General features: G+C 41.6%; 2 protein-coding genes across 3 annotated transcripts in view; one reads left to right on the top strand and one right to left on the bottom strand.

Moving 5' to 3' along the window:
* The first annotated feature begins 531 nt into the window (after positions 1-531).
* APH1A (aph-1 homolog A, gamma-secretase subunit) lies at positions 532-12,012 on the top strand. Of its 2 annotated transcripts, none has more exons than XM_072427576.1 (7): positions 532-683; positions 2,069-2,239; positions 4,827-4,900; positions 5,408-5,530; positions 5,960-6,087; positions 6,557-6,680; positions 9,276-12,012. In XM_072427576.1, exons 1-7 carry the CDS (start codon positions 571-573, stop codon positions 9,338-9,340), a joined length of 798 nt encoding a protein of 265 aa, XP_072283677.1. In that variant the 5' UTR covers positions 532-570; the 3' UTR covers positions 9,341-12,012. The 2 variants fall into 2 exon arrangements, with proteins under 2 accessions (XP_072283677.1, XP_072283678.1); XM_072427577.1 differs by having other exon boundaries at positions 9,323-12,012.
* A 1,951-nt stretch (positions 12,013-13,963) lies between these two features.
* Positions 13,964-19,588, bottom strand: part of CA14 (carbonic anhydrase 14) — a 41,408-nt gene continuing 35,783 nt past the window's right edge. The window contains exons 9-11 of the mRNA XM_072427591.1: positions 18,463-18,474; positions 18,026-18,110; positions 13,964-16,547 (exon numbers count right to left, since the gene is read on the bottom strand). Of these exons, the coding sequence (XP_072283692.1) occupies positions 16,517-16,547; positions 18,026-18,110; positions 18,463-18,474 (128 nt within the window). The 3' untranslated portion in view covers positions 13,964-16,516. The remainder of the gene's footprint in view (positions 16,548-18,025; positions 18,111-18,462; positions 18,475-19,588) is intronic.

Genomic DNA, 19,588 nt, shown 5'->3' on the forward strand with positions numbered 1-19,588 from the left:
CCCTGAGGGGGTCATTTGTGGGCGGGGCATTATACATCCATGGCTGCTGTTTAAGTGAATGGGGTTTCTAATTGGCAATTTAAATTAATTATGGCACAGCAGTCAAAATAAAGGCAATGAACTGGTGAAAAAAATAGCCCCTTGGTATTAGCTTTTGTGGTGCTGGGACTTGTAGTTCCCCTGAAACCACCAAAAAGCCTGCGGCTGGCATGCTAGGCCCTGTGGTTTTACCTCAGACCCTAAAAAGCTTTAGAAGTGCCCATTGTCGAATAATAAATTTGTTGGTAAATTGTACTCTATGTCAATATTAGGCTATATTAGACTCTGCTTGTCATTCTGGGCCTTGTAGTTCACCAGGAGTCACTGCTGTGCTTCAAATACCTCCAGCGGCTGTCACATGACGTGTTATGTAGTACTGACCTCTCACCACTAGAGGACGAACACGGACAGAGCACTGATTATCGTACGTTCCGCCGTGGTGACGCTAAGGGGCGGGGCTTTGGAGGCGTCACAAATCTGTCGCCTCACGGCCGCCGTAGCGGAAGGCGGAAGTAGCCAGTGTCCGGGGAGATGGGGGCGGCCGTGTTTTTCGGCTGCACCTTTGTGGCTTTTGGACCGGCGCTGTCCCTCTTCATCCTCACCATCGCCCGAGACCCCCTGCGGGTTATCATTCTGGTGGCCGGGTACTACCTGCTGGGGGGGAAAGGAGGGAAGAGGGGGATAAAGGGAGAGGAGGCCGCGTCCAGTTATTGTGTATAGAACTATACGGGGCACTGGGGCTGATACTTATAGCCCTCTTAATTATGTTCTATGTATTCGGGTGTAGGGAGACCTGCTGAATGTATATAGCGCCCCCTGTCTGATGGGAGTATAGAGTTATACTGTGTGTATATTGCGCCCCCTGTCTGATGGGGGTATATAGTCATGTTAGAGGTATATAGCGCCTCCTGTCTGATGGGTGTAAAGAGTTATACTGAGTTTTAATAGTGCCCCCTGTCTGATGAGTGTATGAAGTTATACTGAGTGTATATAGCGCCCCCTGTCCAATGGGGGTATAGAGTCATTTTAGAGGTAGATAGTGCCCCCTGTCTGATGGGAGTATATTAATGATCACTGCCTTTTGTAATGGTATTCTTCTTATATATGTCTCATTAGTGCTATACAATGATGCTATATATTATATTGTGGGGTGTACGATGTATATTTAGCGTCACCCCCCCCCCCCCCCATACATACTATTTACTATGTCTCCTGGTGTGTTGGGGGGGTGATTGTATTCAGGGACTGCTGGTCTCATGGGGTGCTGAGTATATATTAAGCCCCCTGGGGTCATGCAGCGTACCATGTGACAATAATATAGATTTAGTGTTGTCTGTAATTGGATGAATGTATAGATGGATGTGAAGTGTATATCTCTCTATATAAGGGGTTTCCCTATGTTGTGTAGAGAAATGTGTAAATAGAATATCTGCTGGCTATTGCTGTGGTATTCTGCTTGGCCATTGGTGATATTGGTGAGTGTTTCCTGTATTGATCAATATACGGAGATATCTGGAGATTTGTTCCCGGGGTTATACAATGTAACCCTGACCCTCCTGGGTAATTCAATGTTCTGCTGACTTCACAGAAAGACTTGGAGTCCCTGACATCGGAATCTAGACAGTGACTGGTCCTCCGCATCTACAATGAGATCATACAATAAAATGTGTAAAGATTCATTTCCCTTCTCCAATCATCTAAAGAAACCCCCAATGAATGTTATGTGAATGTGATTGGATAATGGAAGTGTAAATTCTTGCATGAACATTCTTATTAAATTGGCCTCATTGTCTTGTGGATCATACGCACTATTCTCCCCAGAATTAGGCTGGGTGGGAAGAAGCTGTGGGCCGGTTGTGGCCCGTGCCGTGTAGGGCGTTGGCGGCCCAGCTTTTCTTTGAAAAGTCAGACGGGTACAGGGGTCGGGGATAGCACTGATAAAGAGTGACGCTGGTTAGACAGTGACCATATAATGCAATAATATAAACTCTGAGTTCAGTATGTGACAATTCCTCTTCTTTTCCTGCAGCTCATTCTTCTGGTTGGTCTCTGTCCTCTTCTCCTCTCTGATCTGGTTTATATCAGTCCAGGTCAGCAACAAGAATGACTCCAACCTGCAGTATGGATTACTTATCTTCGGAGCGGCCATCTCTGTATTGCTTCAAGAGGCCTTCAGATACGCCTACTACAGACTGCTCAAGTGAGTGACCACAGATCCATTATATGCCAAGAGACTTCAAAAAGTTTCCACACTTCTTTTAACTCCATTTCCAAAACAAATGAAATCACATTTGTACAAAGCCCAGTGTTCTCCCTGGAATCTTTTAGCTGGGTGCACCACCCGGCACTTTTCAGTAACCACCCGGCTGTTTTTGTGTGGTTACTCAAAAGTTGGGTGAAAATACAGGGGGCCGTAGCTGGGCCAGAGTTCTCCATTCTCGAACATTTCAATCCATTCCTTGACAACTCTACTTTATCCCTATACTGAGCACACGTGGAAATAAATTGTGCTCCCAGCACACCTTCTGCCCACAAACAGCCGATGACAGAACGCTGGTGCTCTTTGCTGCGGTGGGAGGGGGCTTGGTTTGCAGCCATCTTCACAACAGCAACTCTTATAATAAACTGCACGGTCTGCCGGCTTGCCGGACAGACTGGTCACATGACACTCCTAGACAGGACCTATCACTTCTCTCCCTGTCCTCATTTTTATTGCCCACGTTGTGGAAGGTTCTTCACTAGTAGGGCTCCTATGAGATGGCCTTTGGATTGGGTGGGTGTAATATGTACCTGTGAGCAGTGGACTCGATCAGTTTGTGGCAGAGGGTACATTTTTAAAACGAATAGCTAAAGATAAAAGATATATAGGGGCTGTTTTACATGCCAAAGATTTTCTTTTTCTGTCCTGGGATTTAAAATGCTGTGTCACACAACACAGACCTGTCTGACTGGGAAGCAGATCTGATTTTTCCCAGATATAGTTCAGCAACTCTTGTCCCTCCTCTAGCCTGTAAAGGGAGAAGAAGCACAAATGTGCTCATTTTTGTCACTGTTCTTCCCATCTATTAGCATGACTCAACAGCATTTTTATATCCTTCTAAAGTTCAGCTTTCAAGTTAGAAAATAATTCTTCAACTTAACACTGTGCCTGTATCATAAATATATTAAACCCTGGGCACATCATCTTATGTGGTTATGGACGCCTGCATAGCATATCGGCTGTGTTCGCTGAAAGAAGAAAACAATCACTATATCAGATAGAATTTTTTTTTTGGCCCTTTGGAATTTTGTGAAAAGAGTAACAACACAGAACAAAGACAAAGATGACATTGATAAGAATAAACCCGACACCCACATGACCCTCAATGCCAGCCAAATGAATGATGACGTCTGTCGATCTGTCAACTTGGATGCTCAAACAAAAGAAACATTTGTTTCTATCATGGAGAAAGCATGTAGGCTGCCATTGCCGATCTGATTGGCTATCATTCTGAATATTTGGCCTTAACAGTTTCACTTACTTGATCATTTCCAACTTTACTGTAATGTTGCACCCGCATGACAGCCAGGCATTTCAAGATCTGCACTGACCATCAGTATATTGCTTCCATGATAGTTTTGCCTTAGGTACCCATTCCTTTGACAATGCAGAGAATAGGTAAATGGTCACTTACCAGGTATTTCAGTTGCAAGGGTAATCTTTTTTTATAGTGTCAGGTATGTAGTCATATATATGTATATACAGGTCCTAAATGTCATTGACATACTTCAAATGACATGACATACTTCAAAAGTTACAGGTAGTCCCCAGGTTAAGGACATCTTGGCGCCTCCATCTTTGCTTCTTCCCAAGTCTTCTTCCTATGTCCTAGGTATCCCGAGAGGCTTTGCGCTCCCAGTCAGTCTGGACCGCCTAGGTGATGGAAAATTAGGGGACATTGCTGCACCCTTTTTTTTTTGTTTTTTTTGCACAGAATTTTTACTTTACATAAAAGGGTTGTCTAAAAGGGTTCTCCAAAAGTTAATGAATGCTTAGGCTCCATACAGTTTTTGTTTTTTTGCTTTGTTTGTGAATAACTCACAGTGAGGATTTTATGCAGTACCTGACACCATGCTACCTAATATTTTTTGTTGAGACAAACATCTGTTCTAATTGGATTCATTAAAATAATGTACCTGTTACAACCTAAATTCAAATTCAGCCTAGGAACAAACCTACCGTCCCTATCTATGTTACCTGGGGACTACCTGTATCGGTACTTTTACGAACTAAATTTCCAAAAGCAGATGATCAGGCAGGATGGTATTGCAGAAAGAGACAGGTGATGCCCCTTCTACATAACTTATCATTCACTTTACCAGCACTTTAAAAGCGTTCATCTCAGTCTGGCCATTGCTGTGTTTACATTCAGCTGGTCTGTGTTTGCATTGCACATAAGAGGGGAGAGCAAGGAAACTGCCTGCACCACAAATATACATTTGTTTAAATGGCTTCATTGCTGGCAGCTAGAAATCACAATATCCTTGCTGCAGTGCACTCATGTAATCAGCTGAGATCACTAAATATTTAAAGCAGGAAGACCCTGTGTGGTTTTGCTCATCCCTTCTCAGTACATGTGACTTCAAATGGCCAATTATAGACATCGGAATACACTTCTAGAGATCCTTCTTGTTCCTAGTCCTGACCTACAAAAATGTGATCTCTCCACAGGTTTCATTAGATCGGAGATTAAACTTTACATTTAAATCGATCGCTTTTGCCTAACAAACTTTTTTTTATTTTCCAGGAAAGCAATTGAGGGTCTGGCCACCATCAGTGAAGATGGAAGATCTCCAATCTCTATTCAGCAGATGGCCTATGGTGGGTACACTTCATTATTCAGCAGAAGATCAGCAATCTTCTTACCTTCTATTTCAGGGCTGTCCAACTCCAGTGAGCACAAATTGTATTTCTCCTGCAGACAGAAGATAATGTAGGAAGATTTGGATTACGAGAAGTGAGAACTTCTGGCCTGTTAGTGGCCTCAAGGACTGGAGTTGGGCTGTTTTGTTGTGTTTTATTTCTGGCGTTTGTAGCAAAAAGAATAATGGAGTCTGAATATCTGATAATGCCAAACATAATAAAATTCATAGCGCTTCAGTGTTCTCTCCAGATGTCACATTTTTCTTTTGTCTTTGTCTTATGCCACCAACCATCCAGAGCCCTTATATTGTGATCCAACTTTTTATTAACCACCAAAAAACAGCCAACAGCCAGGTGGTGCACCAAGCTAAAAAGGTCTGGGCACTAAGCTGACCTTTACTTTAGTCATTATAATCTAAAGCAAGAAATATGGTGTTAACTTGACATATGTCCGCTTTCTCACAGTGTCTGGCTTCGCATTCGGGATCATCAGCGGAGTGTTTTCCGTAATCAACATCTTGGCGGATGCGGTGGGCCCTGGAATTGTGGGGGTTCATGGTGATTCCCAGTATTACTTCTTAACTTCAGGTATGACAGCCTTGGCAGTATGGTGCATTAAAAAAACTGCTGTAAATTGATTTGCTTTGCTTCTGTTGGCTCTAGTTACCCAGACAAGTCAATAACATTGTTAAGGAGGCTTAAAGCAATTTATAAGCAACTGAGGTGCGCTGCATTCACTTCCTTCTGAGTTTTATGCAATTTTTATACCCAGAGAAAAAAATAATGTAGCATTTACAGTGACACTAGTATCTGTGGCTCTTCTGAACCAAATACTGGATCTTTATTCTGTGGTGAGGTTGTAACTCCCTTTGGGAAATTTGATTTGATGGAAACAAAATCCTACAGATATACGGTAGAAATAAGAGAAGTTCATTGCTGCGGTTTACATACATCACACCAAATATTGAATGGATTGATACAGTGCAGTGATTGGTGATTGATTTCTTTCTCTTGCAGCATTCCTGACCATGGCGATTGTTTTCCTGCACACCTTCTGGGGTATCATATTTTTTGCCGCTTGCGAAAAGCGGAAACCAGTGTACATTGTGGGCGTGGTCCTGAGTCACCTGGTCACCTCCGGGCTGGTGAGTCCAAGTAAAATGTAGATAAAATTAATTATTAAATTTATTATAAATACTGCACCCACAGCAATAGGGATGTACTTACTTTGTATTTTTATTAAAGCAGAAATCCAGCAAAAAATCCTCCCCCCTATGGCTTTCTCTCCGCCTCTTCTAGATATATACACAACATGGGGATCACAGGCAAGCTATCACATTTGTCTACAAACAAGCGTCAAAGCTTGCCTAGAGATGGCAGTGTGTTTCTCTTTAACAATGTAAGATACAGTTACAGTAATAAAAAAAAAAATTATCCACTTGTCAGCCCACAATAAAAAGGATAGATACTTATAGAAATCACTGTTCCAAATAAAACCCTGATAAATTGAGCTGTACAGTGCTGTTTATATTCGAGACACATTATGCTGTGTATAATTATACTTTTTTAAATATATAAACCTTTATTTTTTTCTTGGTTTGTCCCTTCTTGCAGACATTCCTCAACCCGAGGTATGAGGCCAGCCTGATCCCCATATACATCATAACCCTCGGCATGGGTGTGTGGGCCTTCATAGCGGCGGGCGGCAACCACCACAACATACGCAAATGCCTTGCTTGTAAGTATGAAGTCTTTTAGGTTTTGGGTAGTTGGGTTTTCTCTTAGCAATACAGCACATCAGTGTCCAGGAAGAGGTGGGGCGTGGATGGGGCATTATCGCTAACTCTTTGGTGAAGGACCCCATACCAGGTCACTAATAATAAAAATAAATCCTGAGCGACATATTGGAATGGATTTAAAAGGAATACAGTCTCGCCATCTCATTCCAGAAAAGATCGTAACTCTGAAGTGATTAAGGTCTTGTGAATGGAATGAGCATTTTGGAAGATTTTAAAAGTGTTTCCTTATTTATTAGTAAGCCTGGAAAAACATATTTACTGGGCAGGGAGTTGCAGATTACCTGTCCCTACTTGGGGACTAAACTATGACCCCCTTCCAAACTTGTCCTGAAAATCACTGATGCTTAGTAGGCATTCTTTTCAGGACAGCCCCCCCCGCCCATCTTTTCCTGGGCATATGAGCTGATTTCAAGATGGTGGAAATCGGGATATGGGTTCCTATACCTGGTGTGCTAGTATTGGTGGGGTTTGTTTTATAAAATTGTGAAAGCACTGCCACTCCCAAAGTACCAGCTACCACAAAGTTAAAGTGAAATTCAAGGCACCTTAGTAGAAATAGCCTTTCAACCAATAAAAAAACCCTAATACGATATAAAATATAATTTACTGAACTCGGGTAACATGACCCTGCCGGCCACCTTCCGGTTAGGGAAAAAAAAAAAAAATTGCCTTGGCTTTTAATTTAACACCCAAGTTTACGTTTTCAGGCCCCCTTCACATCTATACTATATGACTAAAAGTATGTGGACCCCTCCAATTGACAGAGTATAAGCGTTTCTGGTAAAGGGAGCTGTAAAGATTGTACATTTTATAAACATTTTAGACCACCTTGTGGATTGGGGTTCCGGCATGGCTGTTCTCTTGTGTACAAAGCCAGCTACATAAACACCAATCTGAGGTGTAGGAACTGCAGTGACCTATACAGAGCCCAGACCTCAAGCCTGCTGTACACCATTGGAAAGAATGTTTTCCGGCCAAGTCTTATCCAACATTACTCCTTACAAACAGGCAGACATTCCAATTTTATAGAAAACCTTTCCTGATAATTGGCGGTTATTATAACCGGAGTGGAGGTACAACGCCATGTGTTTGGAATGGTACGTCCAGCAAGCTGGGTTGGTTTGGTGTCCACAAACTTTTGGTCATTTGGTATATGTACATGCAGTACAGAACCCCTTTGCATCATATTGCTTGTATTTCCTGGGTGATTTGTGCACAATCCTATACAATGGTGAAAGAATCTTTCATGATCCCTGGAAAAAAAAAAAGCTTTAGATGTTATTGATACCTCTGGCTTTTTTCTCGGTTTGTCACATAATTAACCACTTGAAATGACACTTTTACGTTTTTTACCTTATATTTATTTGCAGTGCTTGTTACTGCGGTTTAAAGTGAACCTGTCTGTTCCTTGAGCTGTTTAAAGTGACAGGAGTTGCTTGTACATACCTTTATTTTCCTAAATGTGTAACCAGCTAGTGGAAGCTACATAACATAATCCTTCCCTACCACCCAGGCCTGCTCACTCTTCATTGTATAGCTTGCCTAGTGCAAGAAGTTTCTGCAGCCTATGGGTGCCTATGTACAGCTCCATCATAGGAATAAATGAGCCAAGCGGCATTCATGCACAATAGGAGCTGTATATGGCTAGGACTTTCTTTTCAAAGATGGTGTTAAGCTGTGCAGGGCCAAACAGAAGAACACAGGACAGGGATGAGAGAAAATATTTAGGTATGTGACTTTCACTTTAGATTTAGAGAGACCCTGTCACCAGACCATTTATTTCAACCTTAATTCTCCCAAAGGGTTTAATATTTACTCAACGTATATTAGGTACTTTTTTAACCTGTAAAAGCCTTCTATGTGTACACCTCCAACATCCCAGTGACTGCTCCCGAGTGCCGCCATCTTAAATCTGAGGTCAGCAGCCCCAACAGGATCAAAGCTTCTAACTTAGGTATTCTCCTTCACTAGCTGTATGAAACTGAGGAATGGAGTTGAACTATTCTAGCACAGACAGTAACTAGAAACCACCAGAATTCAAGAAGACCATGGCTTACAGAGAAGCGATTCTGTCTTGTCAATTTTTTCTTTGCTGGGAACACTAGATTATATTTTATTTGTTTTTGTGTTTTTTTTTTTTTTTTTGGTTTTACCTAAGTACAGTAAAAGTGTCATCTCAAGGTGGAAGAACCCCTGCGGATGTAATATCATCTGAAACCCCTCCGCTGCCTGCTGTAAATATCAGAGGGAGGTTAAAGAAGGGCTTGCTTGCACAGGGCCTTATTTCCCATGTTGTCATGCAGGAGGAAAATCTGACAGTCTGTAATATTTAGGTTGTCCAGAGCAATCATTGGGCAAGCTGGGCATTATCCCAATAGGTGCATAGGAGAGTAGACTTGAGTGCAATCACCTAAACCCATCCAAAAGGCAGCGAAGGGGTTTTCCTGTCTCAACCCTCACCCCTTCACCCTCCCAGCGCAGTGCTTGGTTGTGCCCCGTTGATAGGTAAAACAGGAACTATTTTGTTTCTGCAGGGAAACGGCAAGAGTGTAACCAGGTTATGGTCTATTCTGCTCTTCAGGTGCCCAGTGAGGATTGAGACCCACCCAGCTCAGCTGCCGTGCAGCCACCAACAGACACTGAGTCACCATTCAAGTGCTCCTCTCTCTCCCAGAAGCCGGCTCCCCTTCCTATATCCTGGCCCAGGCCAGAAAGACCTCTCCCTCTTTCTCCTCTCCTTTCCTTCTCGCTCCTCATTGTATTCCTGAACCCTTTCTCGCCGGCGCTGGGCCTACTCAGGCTGACTGGAGCAATCTGGTATTGCTCACCACTTCAAACACGTACAGTAGAATCCTCTCAGACCCGCGTGCCGCTCTTAACGCTGAGATGGTCAAGTCTACGGCTCTTCTGTGTTTAATCATTTTCTTTCCTCTTTTCAATTCGTCCATAACGATGGAGGCTTTCCTGTGTTGCGGCTCGCAGCTGTTGCCTCAGAGAACGGTTCATTTTCAAAGAGTCTGCGTATTTTAGATTTCAAGTATGGATCCTCAGACTGTGGAGGCTACTCGTTCCCCTATTCTTGTCCTGATAAGGGACAGTCTCACCCGGCTGCTCCTCATGGACTGAATATCATAAATTTAATGTGGTATGTCATTTTATTTTTTGGTTTGTGTGCGGGGAGGGAGATTTTTGGTAGTCTGCTGTAAGTTTCACGATCGCCCAGCCTGAAACGTGTGTAGTTCATTCCATCAGACGGATCGTACGAGTCCAGCACTGACTAATACCAGTACTTACAAAACTTCAAATGACGTGTCAAGATACATCGGGTGCCGGAACGCTACTCTATTTTAAAGTTTACCTTTTTTTCTGTGTGTAGAGGATGGTGGAGCTCCTAGGCTGCTGGAGTAAAAGGGCTTTGTCTGGTGGTAATTTCCGGGTGGGCAAAATACGCTGAGCAGGAAAGCATTTAAAATTGTAGAGTGAATGCTCAAACAAAAACCCTCAGCTGGAAGCTGCCTTCTGGGACTTCACACACAAGTGTGGCCAATTGCCTTTAAAGTTGGAATCTGGCCAAAACTTTTTTATTTTTTTATTTCTTATACAGAGGGGAAAGGTTTTAACATCTGCCAGGTTTTTCATCTTTCTGGAAATTTTTTTCACACAACATGACTACCCAGGTGTTTTGGGGATAAGTGAGGAAGAATTCCTTGGTGGGTACAAAGACCACCATAAAAAACCTTGCACATGCCACCCAAGACTGTACTACATTTGGCCAGAGTCGAGCTTTAAAACAAAACTGCAGCTTTTTGAAATATTTAATGTCGTAGGACAGGGCAGTGAAATGATCAACTTTGTAAATAAAATTTGAAATCCATTTTTTTTTTCTATTTTACTTGTTTTGGCCCTTGAAATATCCATTATCACGAGGTGGAGAATCTTTACCATTTTGCAATGGGTTAGCTGCAGGAACAGCACTGTCCGCTGGTCATGTGACCTGTGGCAAAAGATGTACCTGTATGCCAATGTTCAGGCACCCCTGGTCAATTTGTATTAAAAAGAGCAGTGTCATGGACGCAACATGACTATTGTGCACATTCTAATATTAATACCTAAAGCAAGAATGGAGACTGTATAAAACATTTTAAAGCTGTAATTTCTGACAACAGGTTTTTGTTTTTTAATATTAAAGCTGACCTCCAGATTTCGCTTCAGTCTTACGCAGTTGTTCTGATATCATTGCACACTGGGAGCCAATCACAATGTGCATTTTGCAAGCTGCAGCAGAACAGAGCCCCCTCCTGGCTGGAGGACATCCATCATCATGTAGCCCCTCTGCAGCCTGGCCACACCCCTTTGTTAATTTTATTTCAATCATGGCGGCTCAGCATCAAATATGGGGGTTACTTAGGTGGGCTGCATTCAAGTACAGCCTGCTTAAAATTGTCTATCCTTTCCATCAAAACATTTTGATATTTGCATGACTCCAAAAACCATTCTAATGCTTTCCATAGGCTGAGGCCTCCTTCGATCACTCTGACAGGGTGCTCTGTTTTCAAAAAGCTTTGTACAGCCCAATTGGCCCCGTATAGCACAATCTTAACGGGGTTCTGGTCCTTCCCCAACATATGCAAAATGACAAAAAACAGGTTTTTGCTTTAGATACCTTCCAGCGATTTATCTTGAAAAACGTATTGCTTATTTGACCAGGAGTGCTAAGACTTTGCAGATTTTGAATCTTCCCATCAGAATACAGCAGATACTTCACGAGCCTTTGGAATTCTACCACTACCATGCAAAACATAAGAACAAATTTTAGATGTAATGCTTTCACTGCCCTGTGGTAATAATAAAGTTGATTTTTTTTGTTTACGTCCTTCTATATAAGGCTTTCCTGTCCTCTGTATTGTGTGAGGTGTTTTGTTTTGTCAGTGGAACAGAAAGTGTTAAAGAAAGCCTTTTGTAAAAGAATCACTGAGGCCGCCATTGCTGAAAATGGTTTCCTGAACTTCTTATTTCTCTTTCTGAAAGATCAGCAATGGCCGTTTCTTTTATGTCAAGTTTACAGAAAGAAGCCACGTATGTTTCATTTGTATTATGTTTTTTTTTTTTGAGAGAGAACCCAAAGATTTTTGTTTCTTGCCGCCATTCTTGTACTATGCATTGCAGGGTCCATTGTGACATTGATTGAGACACAACATGTACAAATGTATCACCACTGTTTTTACAGTCCTGCAATACATTTCTCCAAAATAAAGACAGAGCCTTGGTTAAGGCTTGTGTACGTGTCCGCTTTTATTTCTTTCTTAGTATGTGTTGATGGTGGTGAAGTTTGGGTGGCTTTTAAAGACAGTTTATAGTTGATTTGTTTGTATGTTATGGCCATGGAAAAAAAAAGTTACTTATATAATGACAACTACCCGCCACCTCCGACCTATGCCGTTCAGGGGTCTCCAGTAAAGGATCTTGTAAATACTACAGCATTCATAGACAATTGAGGATGTGTGACACAAGTTTGGGGAAGACCCTTTTCTGTTCCAGCATGGCTGCTCATTTGTACCATGTCAGCTCCATAAAGTTTTATAAATTTGGTGTGGAGGATGTAAGATATCTGCACAGAACCCCAACCCTACTGAGCACCATTGGGAATAACCGGAATCCTGATTACAAGCCAGAACTTCCCATCCAACTTCAGCACCTGACCGCAAAATCAGCACAGCAAGTTGAAGCTGTTATAGCCGCAGAGGTGAGCCATCTTCATATCGCCAACAATCTATATCAGGTAAATATGAAATGTCTTATCTGTATATTAAGTAGTTTACCATACAGTAGATGGAGTCTAATGGAAAGGTCCCACCTGCCTCTAAATTTCACAAATCTGTGCGACTAGGACAATGCCAGCTGCTCCGACAATACTGGTTTCTTCTGTACTTGTGGCAGTGAGCAGTATTAGTAATGCCAAATGTTGCCCCTATACCATGGGGCTGCCGCAGGGAGCTGCTATATGTACTGTCTCCCCATGAGATGGCAGTTGCTGGTGTGAGGAAGCTGTAAATGCTCCACCACTTCAGGTGTGAATTCAGCTTTAAGAATCCTTGAGATGTGTTCTGTGAAATTGTGTTTGCCGCTAAATTACTTGTTTCGTCTATGGAATTTGATTCCAGTGCATACAAACTGTTTTGCTCATTTACCAAAGGCATTAGAGTCAATTGGATGATAACATATCCTAAAATTCCTAACATAAACTAAATTATCAGTAACAGACTCCACATTTTAAAGTAGTTAAAACTTTATTTATGTGATGCCTAACTTGTCCAACAGTATTCTTCCTAAAAAAACTGGGCTGGTGGTGGCCCTGTATTGTGATACAACTTCTCAGTAAGCACGTAAAAACAGCCAGGTGGTTACTGAAAAGTGCTCGGTGGTGCACCCAACTAAAACGGGCTGAAGGGAACACCGAGTCAGTATAATGCATTGATTTCTAAAGGGGTAATGGCAGTAATCTCCACTATCCATGTGTCACTATTTACTTTTGTTCTGCAGCATATTCCCCATCACACCCGCAATATCCTCAGTCCCTTACCATCTTTTCTTATAATATGATGTCAGTCCCTGACTTTGCACTAGAGCATTTTAAAAAGTATATATTATGAGTCTAATTTATTAAAGCTCTCCAAGACTGGAGATGACTGACTATCAAGGTGAGAAACCTGAAATAGATCTCGTCCATGATTTTAAACATTTGCCAAATAATAGCAAATGATTTTAGGATTCCTATTTCCTGGTTTGTTGAATCACCCAGGTTCTTCCATGATAGTCTATCTTCTCTTCAGTCTATCAGTCTTCAGAAAACTTAATAAATCAGACCTTCATGTGGTCCTAATGTCAGTAAATTGACATCTGCTCTGTGTTGTCTATTAGGCAGCCTGTTATTTCTAATCTATGGAAACTGTAAACATTACCATAGGTACCTAATTTTTCAAGATTTTATACTGTCTGTCACTGTCACAAATTTCTTCTCCTGTGTGTTGAAAGCTGAACAGGAAGTGAGGGTAAATCTATCTAACTTACCCACCAGGTAGTTGTGAAAAACCTTGCACAAGTTGTAATCCTTCCTATAGAACTAGAAAAGAACATCTGACACACATTGCTTTTTTCTCTTTATCAGACATGAGTAGTCATTTTTGTTACTGAAGCATAGGTTTCAATAAAAGCCAAATCCAAATAAATGATAGAAATAAATTTTATTGTAAGTTATGAAAAAAGACAAAACAAGAAAACAACAAAGAACGCTGATGTGTAGACAGAAAAGCGTAAAATCCTGGTAGCCGGATCTCACAAGTGGCAGCGGTGTTGCCGGCACCAATGCCATGAGCATGATGGGTTACTATAGGAAAGTCCTGTCGTTCTTTCTCAGTTTCAATAATGATATCTTGTATTATGTTCTATGTGTATTTATTAAAAAATAGAATATATTGCTCTTTATACCTGGCCGATTCAATGCCAGCAGCCCAAACCTTCTTTTTATTTACAGATGTGACTTGAGCGAATATAGCAAGCAGGTTTATTATTTTATATATTGCACAGCAAGGGCACCTGCTTTAAGGTAGTATATGCAATATGAAGGTGGTGGGTACACCCTGGACTTTTCAGGTTCTAGTGTATTTTGGAGGTCCTGTGGGTCTTTACAATAATCAGGTATCTGGGGTAGGTTGAAACTATCATTCTAACTTCAGACTTCTTCAACTTATTCCTATTACCGCAGCCTTTACAATTTAGGCAGTATTGAATGTTAAGAGTAAGATTTGCCCAATGGAGGTTTCTGGGGCCTAATGTTTGCTTTCCAAAATAATCCAAAACCATCATAAAAAAGGCCAAATACATAGCCCAGATCTCCCAACCACCTTTATTGCACCATATTTTATCTCTGGCACTACAGGTTCTCCTTCATATGGCACTGTAGAAATATATATACAGATAGAGGTAGCAGGAAATACAATAGATCAAACTGTATATGTATAGTGGGGCTCCAGGTATCAATGCTGGGGGTCTTCAACCCTCATCAGTTTATGAGCCACATTTAGGAGAAGATGAAGATATGCAAAAAGCTAAATGTTCCCAATGGCTGAGGGATTGGAAGCCTAATCCAAGGTTTGTTACCTTACTGTTTGCAGATATCATATATGTCAGGTTATGACCACCTAAGCTCTGACTTTTTTTCAGGACATTGCCTTCCATATCATTTACCTTCCCTTAAGTCTCTGCAGCAAATTATTGAGGTTGGAAAGGTGGCTGAAAAGTGGAGAGGTCTGGTTGTAGATTTGATTACAGTTATGGGAGTGGGGAGCTGAGATTGTAGTCATCTGTCTGGCTTTCCTGATCAGCATGTTTATTCCAGGTCAGAGGGTAGTAAAGCTGAGGTCAGCGATGGCATCCGTCTTTTAATATAGGTTAGCACATGACCTCAGAGATGTCACTGGACAGGACAGGGGCTACAGAAGGCATTACTGAATAGCAATTTCCTTTAATAACTTCATAGTCACATGACTTCTTAGCCCCAGCTAGCTTTTAGAAACCACCCAAAGGTTCTAGGTCATCTCAATTCAATTTGATAAGGGTTTCATGAACTTTTTCACATTTGCTGGGGATGCCACTACTTCCTAGTGACCAGAGGATATGGGTCCTATTCAATGAGGTCTTCTTCACATGGCCCAGACAAGTAATGCAAGGAAAAGAATAGGCTCTCCCATTGCTGACCTCCTTCTGAAAATAGTTGCCTGTCTGTTATATCTCTCTCTGGCTTCAATACTTTTTTTTTTTTTTTTTTTTTTTGCTGTTTACCCAAAACCTTTTCACAAAGTGAGACTTCCTGATCTACAACTTCTTTTCTTTCTCAAATATCGAAACAAGAAGGTAACAGCCAGGCAAGAAGAATTTCCCAAAACACTAGTTGTCTATGTGCCTGATATATTAAGCTTTCCTTTAGGAAACAACAATAAAGGAAGAAATACAAAAGGTGTCTTGCTTATAAAAGGACTTGTTCCTGATCTGTCAGGGACCGTGTGACAATTGAAGTCTGGAACGCCTGACCTGCATGCTTTGGGTCACTGACTTGAGAATTAGTACAACGAGAATAAAGATAACACCTCTGGAATATGGATCTTCCAAAGCAACATCAGATTAAGCAAAATTATTTCTGTAATGGTGATTTTGTATATCAAACTCAGCCTATCACTAACAGAGGAGAATACTGCCTTTGTCCTCCAAAGCCTCCATAAGCAATCCCTACTTCAAGCCAGCCAATGGCATCCAAATGTCTACAGGCTTCTCCATCCACTCGATACAGAAACAGAGTTATGAATATCCCCGGAATATAAAAAAGACGACTCAAGGCTAGGTGACCATTGGCTGGAGACATCATGGAAAAGCAGTGAGTGAAGGACATCCAAGGTCTTCCAAAAACATTGTTTGCCAAAGCCAGCAGATGGTCCTCTTCACTAAAGAGTAACAGGAGAATTAAACTTAACCATAAACAGTTTTGATAAATAAGGCAATTAAAAAATCCAGAGAAACCGAAGTCCATAACGGATATCAGAATAGCATTTTGAGCAAAGTTTTTTTTTTTTTTAGGTCCAGCACGTCACGAAGACTTCACAGTAATAAAACTGGTTTCAGAATCTTGATTTTAGGCATGGTAAAGGCCTCCATGTGTAAGGGTTAAGGCATTATGGTTTCCTATTGCAACTGAGAATCCTCAGAGTCGTATATGGAAGCATTGTTAGGCTTTTCCTATGTGTGCGATTGGTCTCCTGAAAAAAACAAAATGCAGGAATTAAAAACAACAACACAATATATAACTACTGGTCAGTGGTCTGAGCATCACCGACATGAGTCTATTGGGTTCATTCTAAAACCAATTGCATTACTAAGGAGTTGGCCCTCAACAACTTGTACTCTTATGGGAAGGCGAGGTAAATTCGTGCCCAAAGAAAGTTTGTGAGGCCGGGGACTGATGTTAGGTGAAGGGACCTAACTCACCAGCCTCAACTCTTATGGTAAGGCTGTTTACAAACTTTTGGAGGGCGTCTCTGGGGATTTGGCCCCATTGGTGAGGTCAGGTACTGACAATCTGGTTCACAACAATGGTTTCAGTTTTACCTCAAGGTGTTTTGTTTTGGGTTAAGGTCAGGGCTCTCTGCAAGGCTTTTGAGTTTCTTAACACCTAACTGGTCACACCTTTATGGAGCTGGCTTTGTACACAGGAGGACAGTCATAGGGGAAGAGAAAAGGTCTTCACCAAACTATGACCACAAAGTCAGACATAAACTGTTCTTTAAAATGTATTTGTATGCTGTAGCATTAACAGAACACATTGGACAAGCTAAACAAAATCACCTGGATTGGGATCAACAAGCTATATGCACACTGTATGTGAACAAATAAACTGGTTTCTGATTCTCAGATAGCACAATACCTAGAATAGCCTGCAGGGAGCGCAGTTTACTACAAATAATCATTTAAAATCCTTACCCATCAATTATGAGAGATCGGCTACTAAGATTAACACATCTCTGACGATTCATCAACCTGTGCCAAAGTAGCCCTCTATATCCATACTGTCATTGTATGTATGACACTTAAAGTATGCTTTAAGTGTTATTACTGCTTAGGAAGCCAGGGTTTACATATATTTCCCAAAAATGACAATTTTACTTGGAAACATTTTAGTAATGGTGTACATTCTAGGATAGAAAACGGATGATTGGGAGCCAAATCACAGATCACCGAAAGAGATGATTGATGTTTGTGTCTTAGAACCAAACTTTGGGAAACATAGCCAGTATCAAGCATATTAATGAATTGAATAGTCAACAGGTTCTCTTTAAAGGGCTCTCTATGTGCCTGTTCATTTTAACATCTGAAAATTCTGAACGCTAAAGGGCGTCAGATAAATAAATGAATGTGGGAAAGGACTTTGGAGCTTAAGCTCCTCATGGGCAGGGCCTAATGTCCCTCCCTAGGTTCATAAAACAAACTGTAGATGTGTTGCCCTCTAGTGGCTTATAAGTACACTTATATGTGAACTCTCCTTCTAGAGCAGCCTTTCTGGAACTAATAAACAGGTCACAGTACATTAGCGCATTGGTCAGTGGGAAAAATTCCACCCTTACAGATTACATTGGGGTCGCTTGACCTGAAAGGCACAAATTGCTCATGGAACTCCTGAAGGAACCCTGTTTGAGCAACACTGCTATAGCGTGAACAAGCAACGGGTGGAATGTCTTACTTGATGGCTGTGATGACGAAGTACAAAGCTATGGAGATGAGCAGAACCCCTCCGAGAAGTCCAAACACGATGGCCACGATCACACCTTCATGGAAGAAAGAGAAATGAGTCTGTACAATTCTACAATCATCAGGATACATCTCCAGATATACCTGTTCACAGAGGGCTCCAATTATAAATTATTCTTTCTTCCATTTGCTTAAAAAATATGTTTCCTATTCATTTCCTATTGTGGCAGTGGTGCACTTTTGACAATGGAACACTAGGTGGCAGAACCAGTCATTGTTTTTATTAGGAGAAAAAAATACAACCATAGAATTCACCACCAGTGAATTTTCAGAGGAATTAACTGGGGGAATCATTTATAAATAGAGCCCAAAGTGTTGGCCAGAGATTGGCTTTTATGTGTCTATGATGAGATAAAAAAAGGAACTTACCTGTAGACAACCCTGCAAGAGAAAAGAAAAAGAAAGAAAAATGAATCTCTAGACATATAAAGTATGAATTGTAAGCACGATCATTCACAATAATAAAGATGGCCGACTTTCCAAATAAGCAAAAGTATTTTATGCTCAGAACAAACATCAGGATCAGATCTGTTCCCCATTCCAATTAAAGAATTGAAGCTTAAAGGGTAACTGCACCATTGCTGCCAAGCCTGGCCACCCTACAGGTCTGAAGGTTCTCAGCCTCAGCAGGAGTGCAGATCCAGAAACCCTGCACAGGGATGTGAGAAACCCCTCATAATGGGCACAACAGGTGTGTGGGGACCTGGGAACCCTGCAAAGGGATGTGGGAAACCCCTTTTAATGGCCACAACAGGTGTGTAGACCGTCCTTCCCAGTGGGCGGGTTAAGTGACGTAATTGAAAACAAAATAGGAGAACCGAGTCTGTGTGGTTATCTGGGGTACATTTGGGTGTGATGCAGATATCTAGTGGTCACAATTGATAGTGCATATAAACAGGTTTTAATTGAGATATGGTCTAAGGCAGGGGTCAGCAAACTTTTTTGGCTACTAGGCCATTTTAGAAGGTCAAGAAGGCACACTAGGCCGGACGCTCTCTCGTATCCCGCGCTGATGGCTCCACCCCCCCACCAGGAACGCCCTGAAGGGAAATTCCTCTCCACCACAATGCATAGGGAGGAGAGGGAATGTCCCCTTAACCCTTAACCCCCGCAAGCAGCTCCGGAGCCGTGGGTTGTCGACCCCTGCCAGCCAAGATTAGACCTGATCGACCAGGGGGGGGCGTTAGGCTGGATTGGACTACTGGCTGGGATGTATCTGGCCTAAAGGTCGGAGTTTGCTGACCCCTGGTCTAAAGGGTCATACATTTATATGGATAAAAAGCCAAGGTGCAATCAATAGTATGGTCCTCAATTACTTATAGGTAATATATATATATTTCCCATACCAGGGGAAATATATATATTTTTTCATAGTAATGTCTTTCTATTTGATTAGTTTTTGATATAATAAATGTCCAGTACCTTTTTTTCCTCAGCTAGTTCATTTATTCAACCCATTGGGGTAAGTGAAATCCGTCCACTTACTCAAAAACAT

This window comes from Pyxicephalus adspersus, chromosome 12 (assembly GCF_032062135.1).
Source record: "Pyxicephalus adspersus chromosome 12, UCB_Pads_2.0, whole genome shotgun sequence".
In the NCBI taxonomy this organism is placed as follows: Eukaryota; Metazoa; Chordata; class Amphibia; order Anura; family Pyxicephalidae; genus Pyxicephalus; species Pyxicephalus adspersus.

Coding starts and splice junctions, on each gene's coding strand:
- APH1A (XM_072427576.1), top strand. CDS start 571: ATGGGGGCGGCCGTGTTTTTCGGCTGCACCTTTGTGGCTTTTGGACCG. Junction 6,088..6,556: donor ACCTGGTCACCTCCGGGCTG/GTGAGTCCAAGT, acceptor CCCTTCTTGCAG/ACATTCCTCAACCCGAGGTA. Junction 6,681..9,275: donor CATACGCAAATGCCTTGCTT/GTAAGTATGAAG, acceptor TTGTTTCTGCAG/GGAAACGGCAAGAGTGTAAC.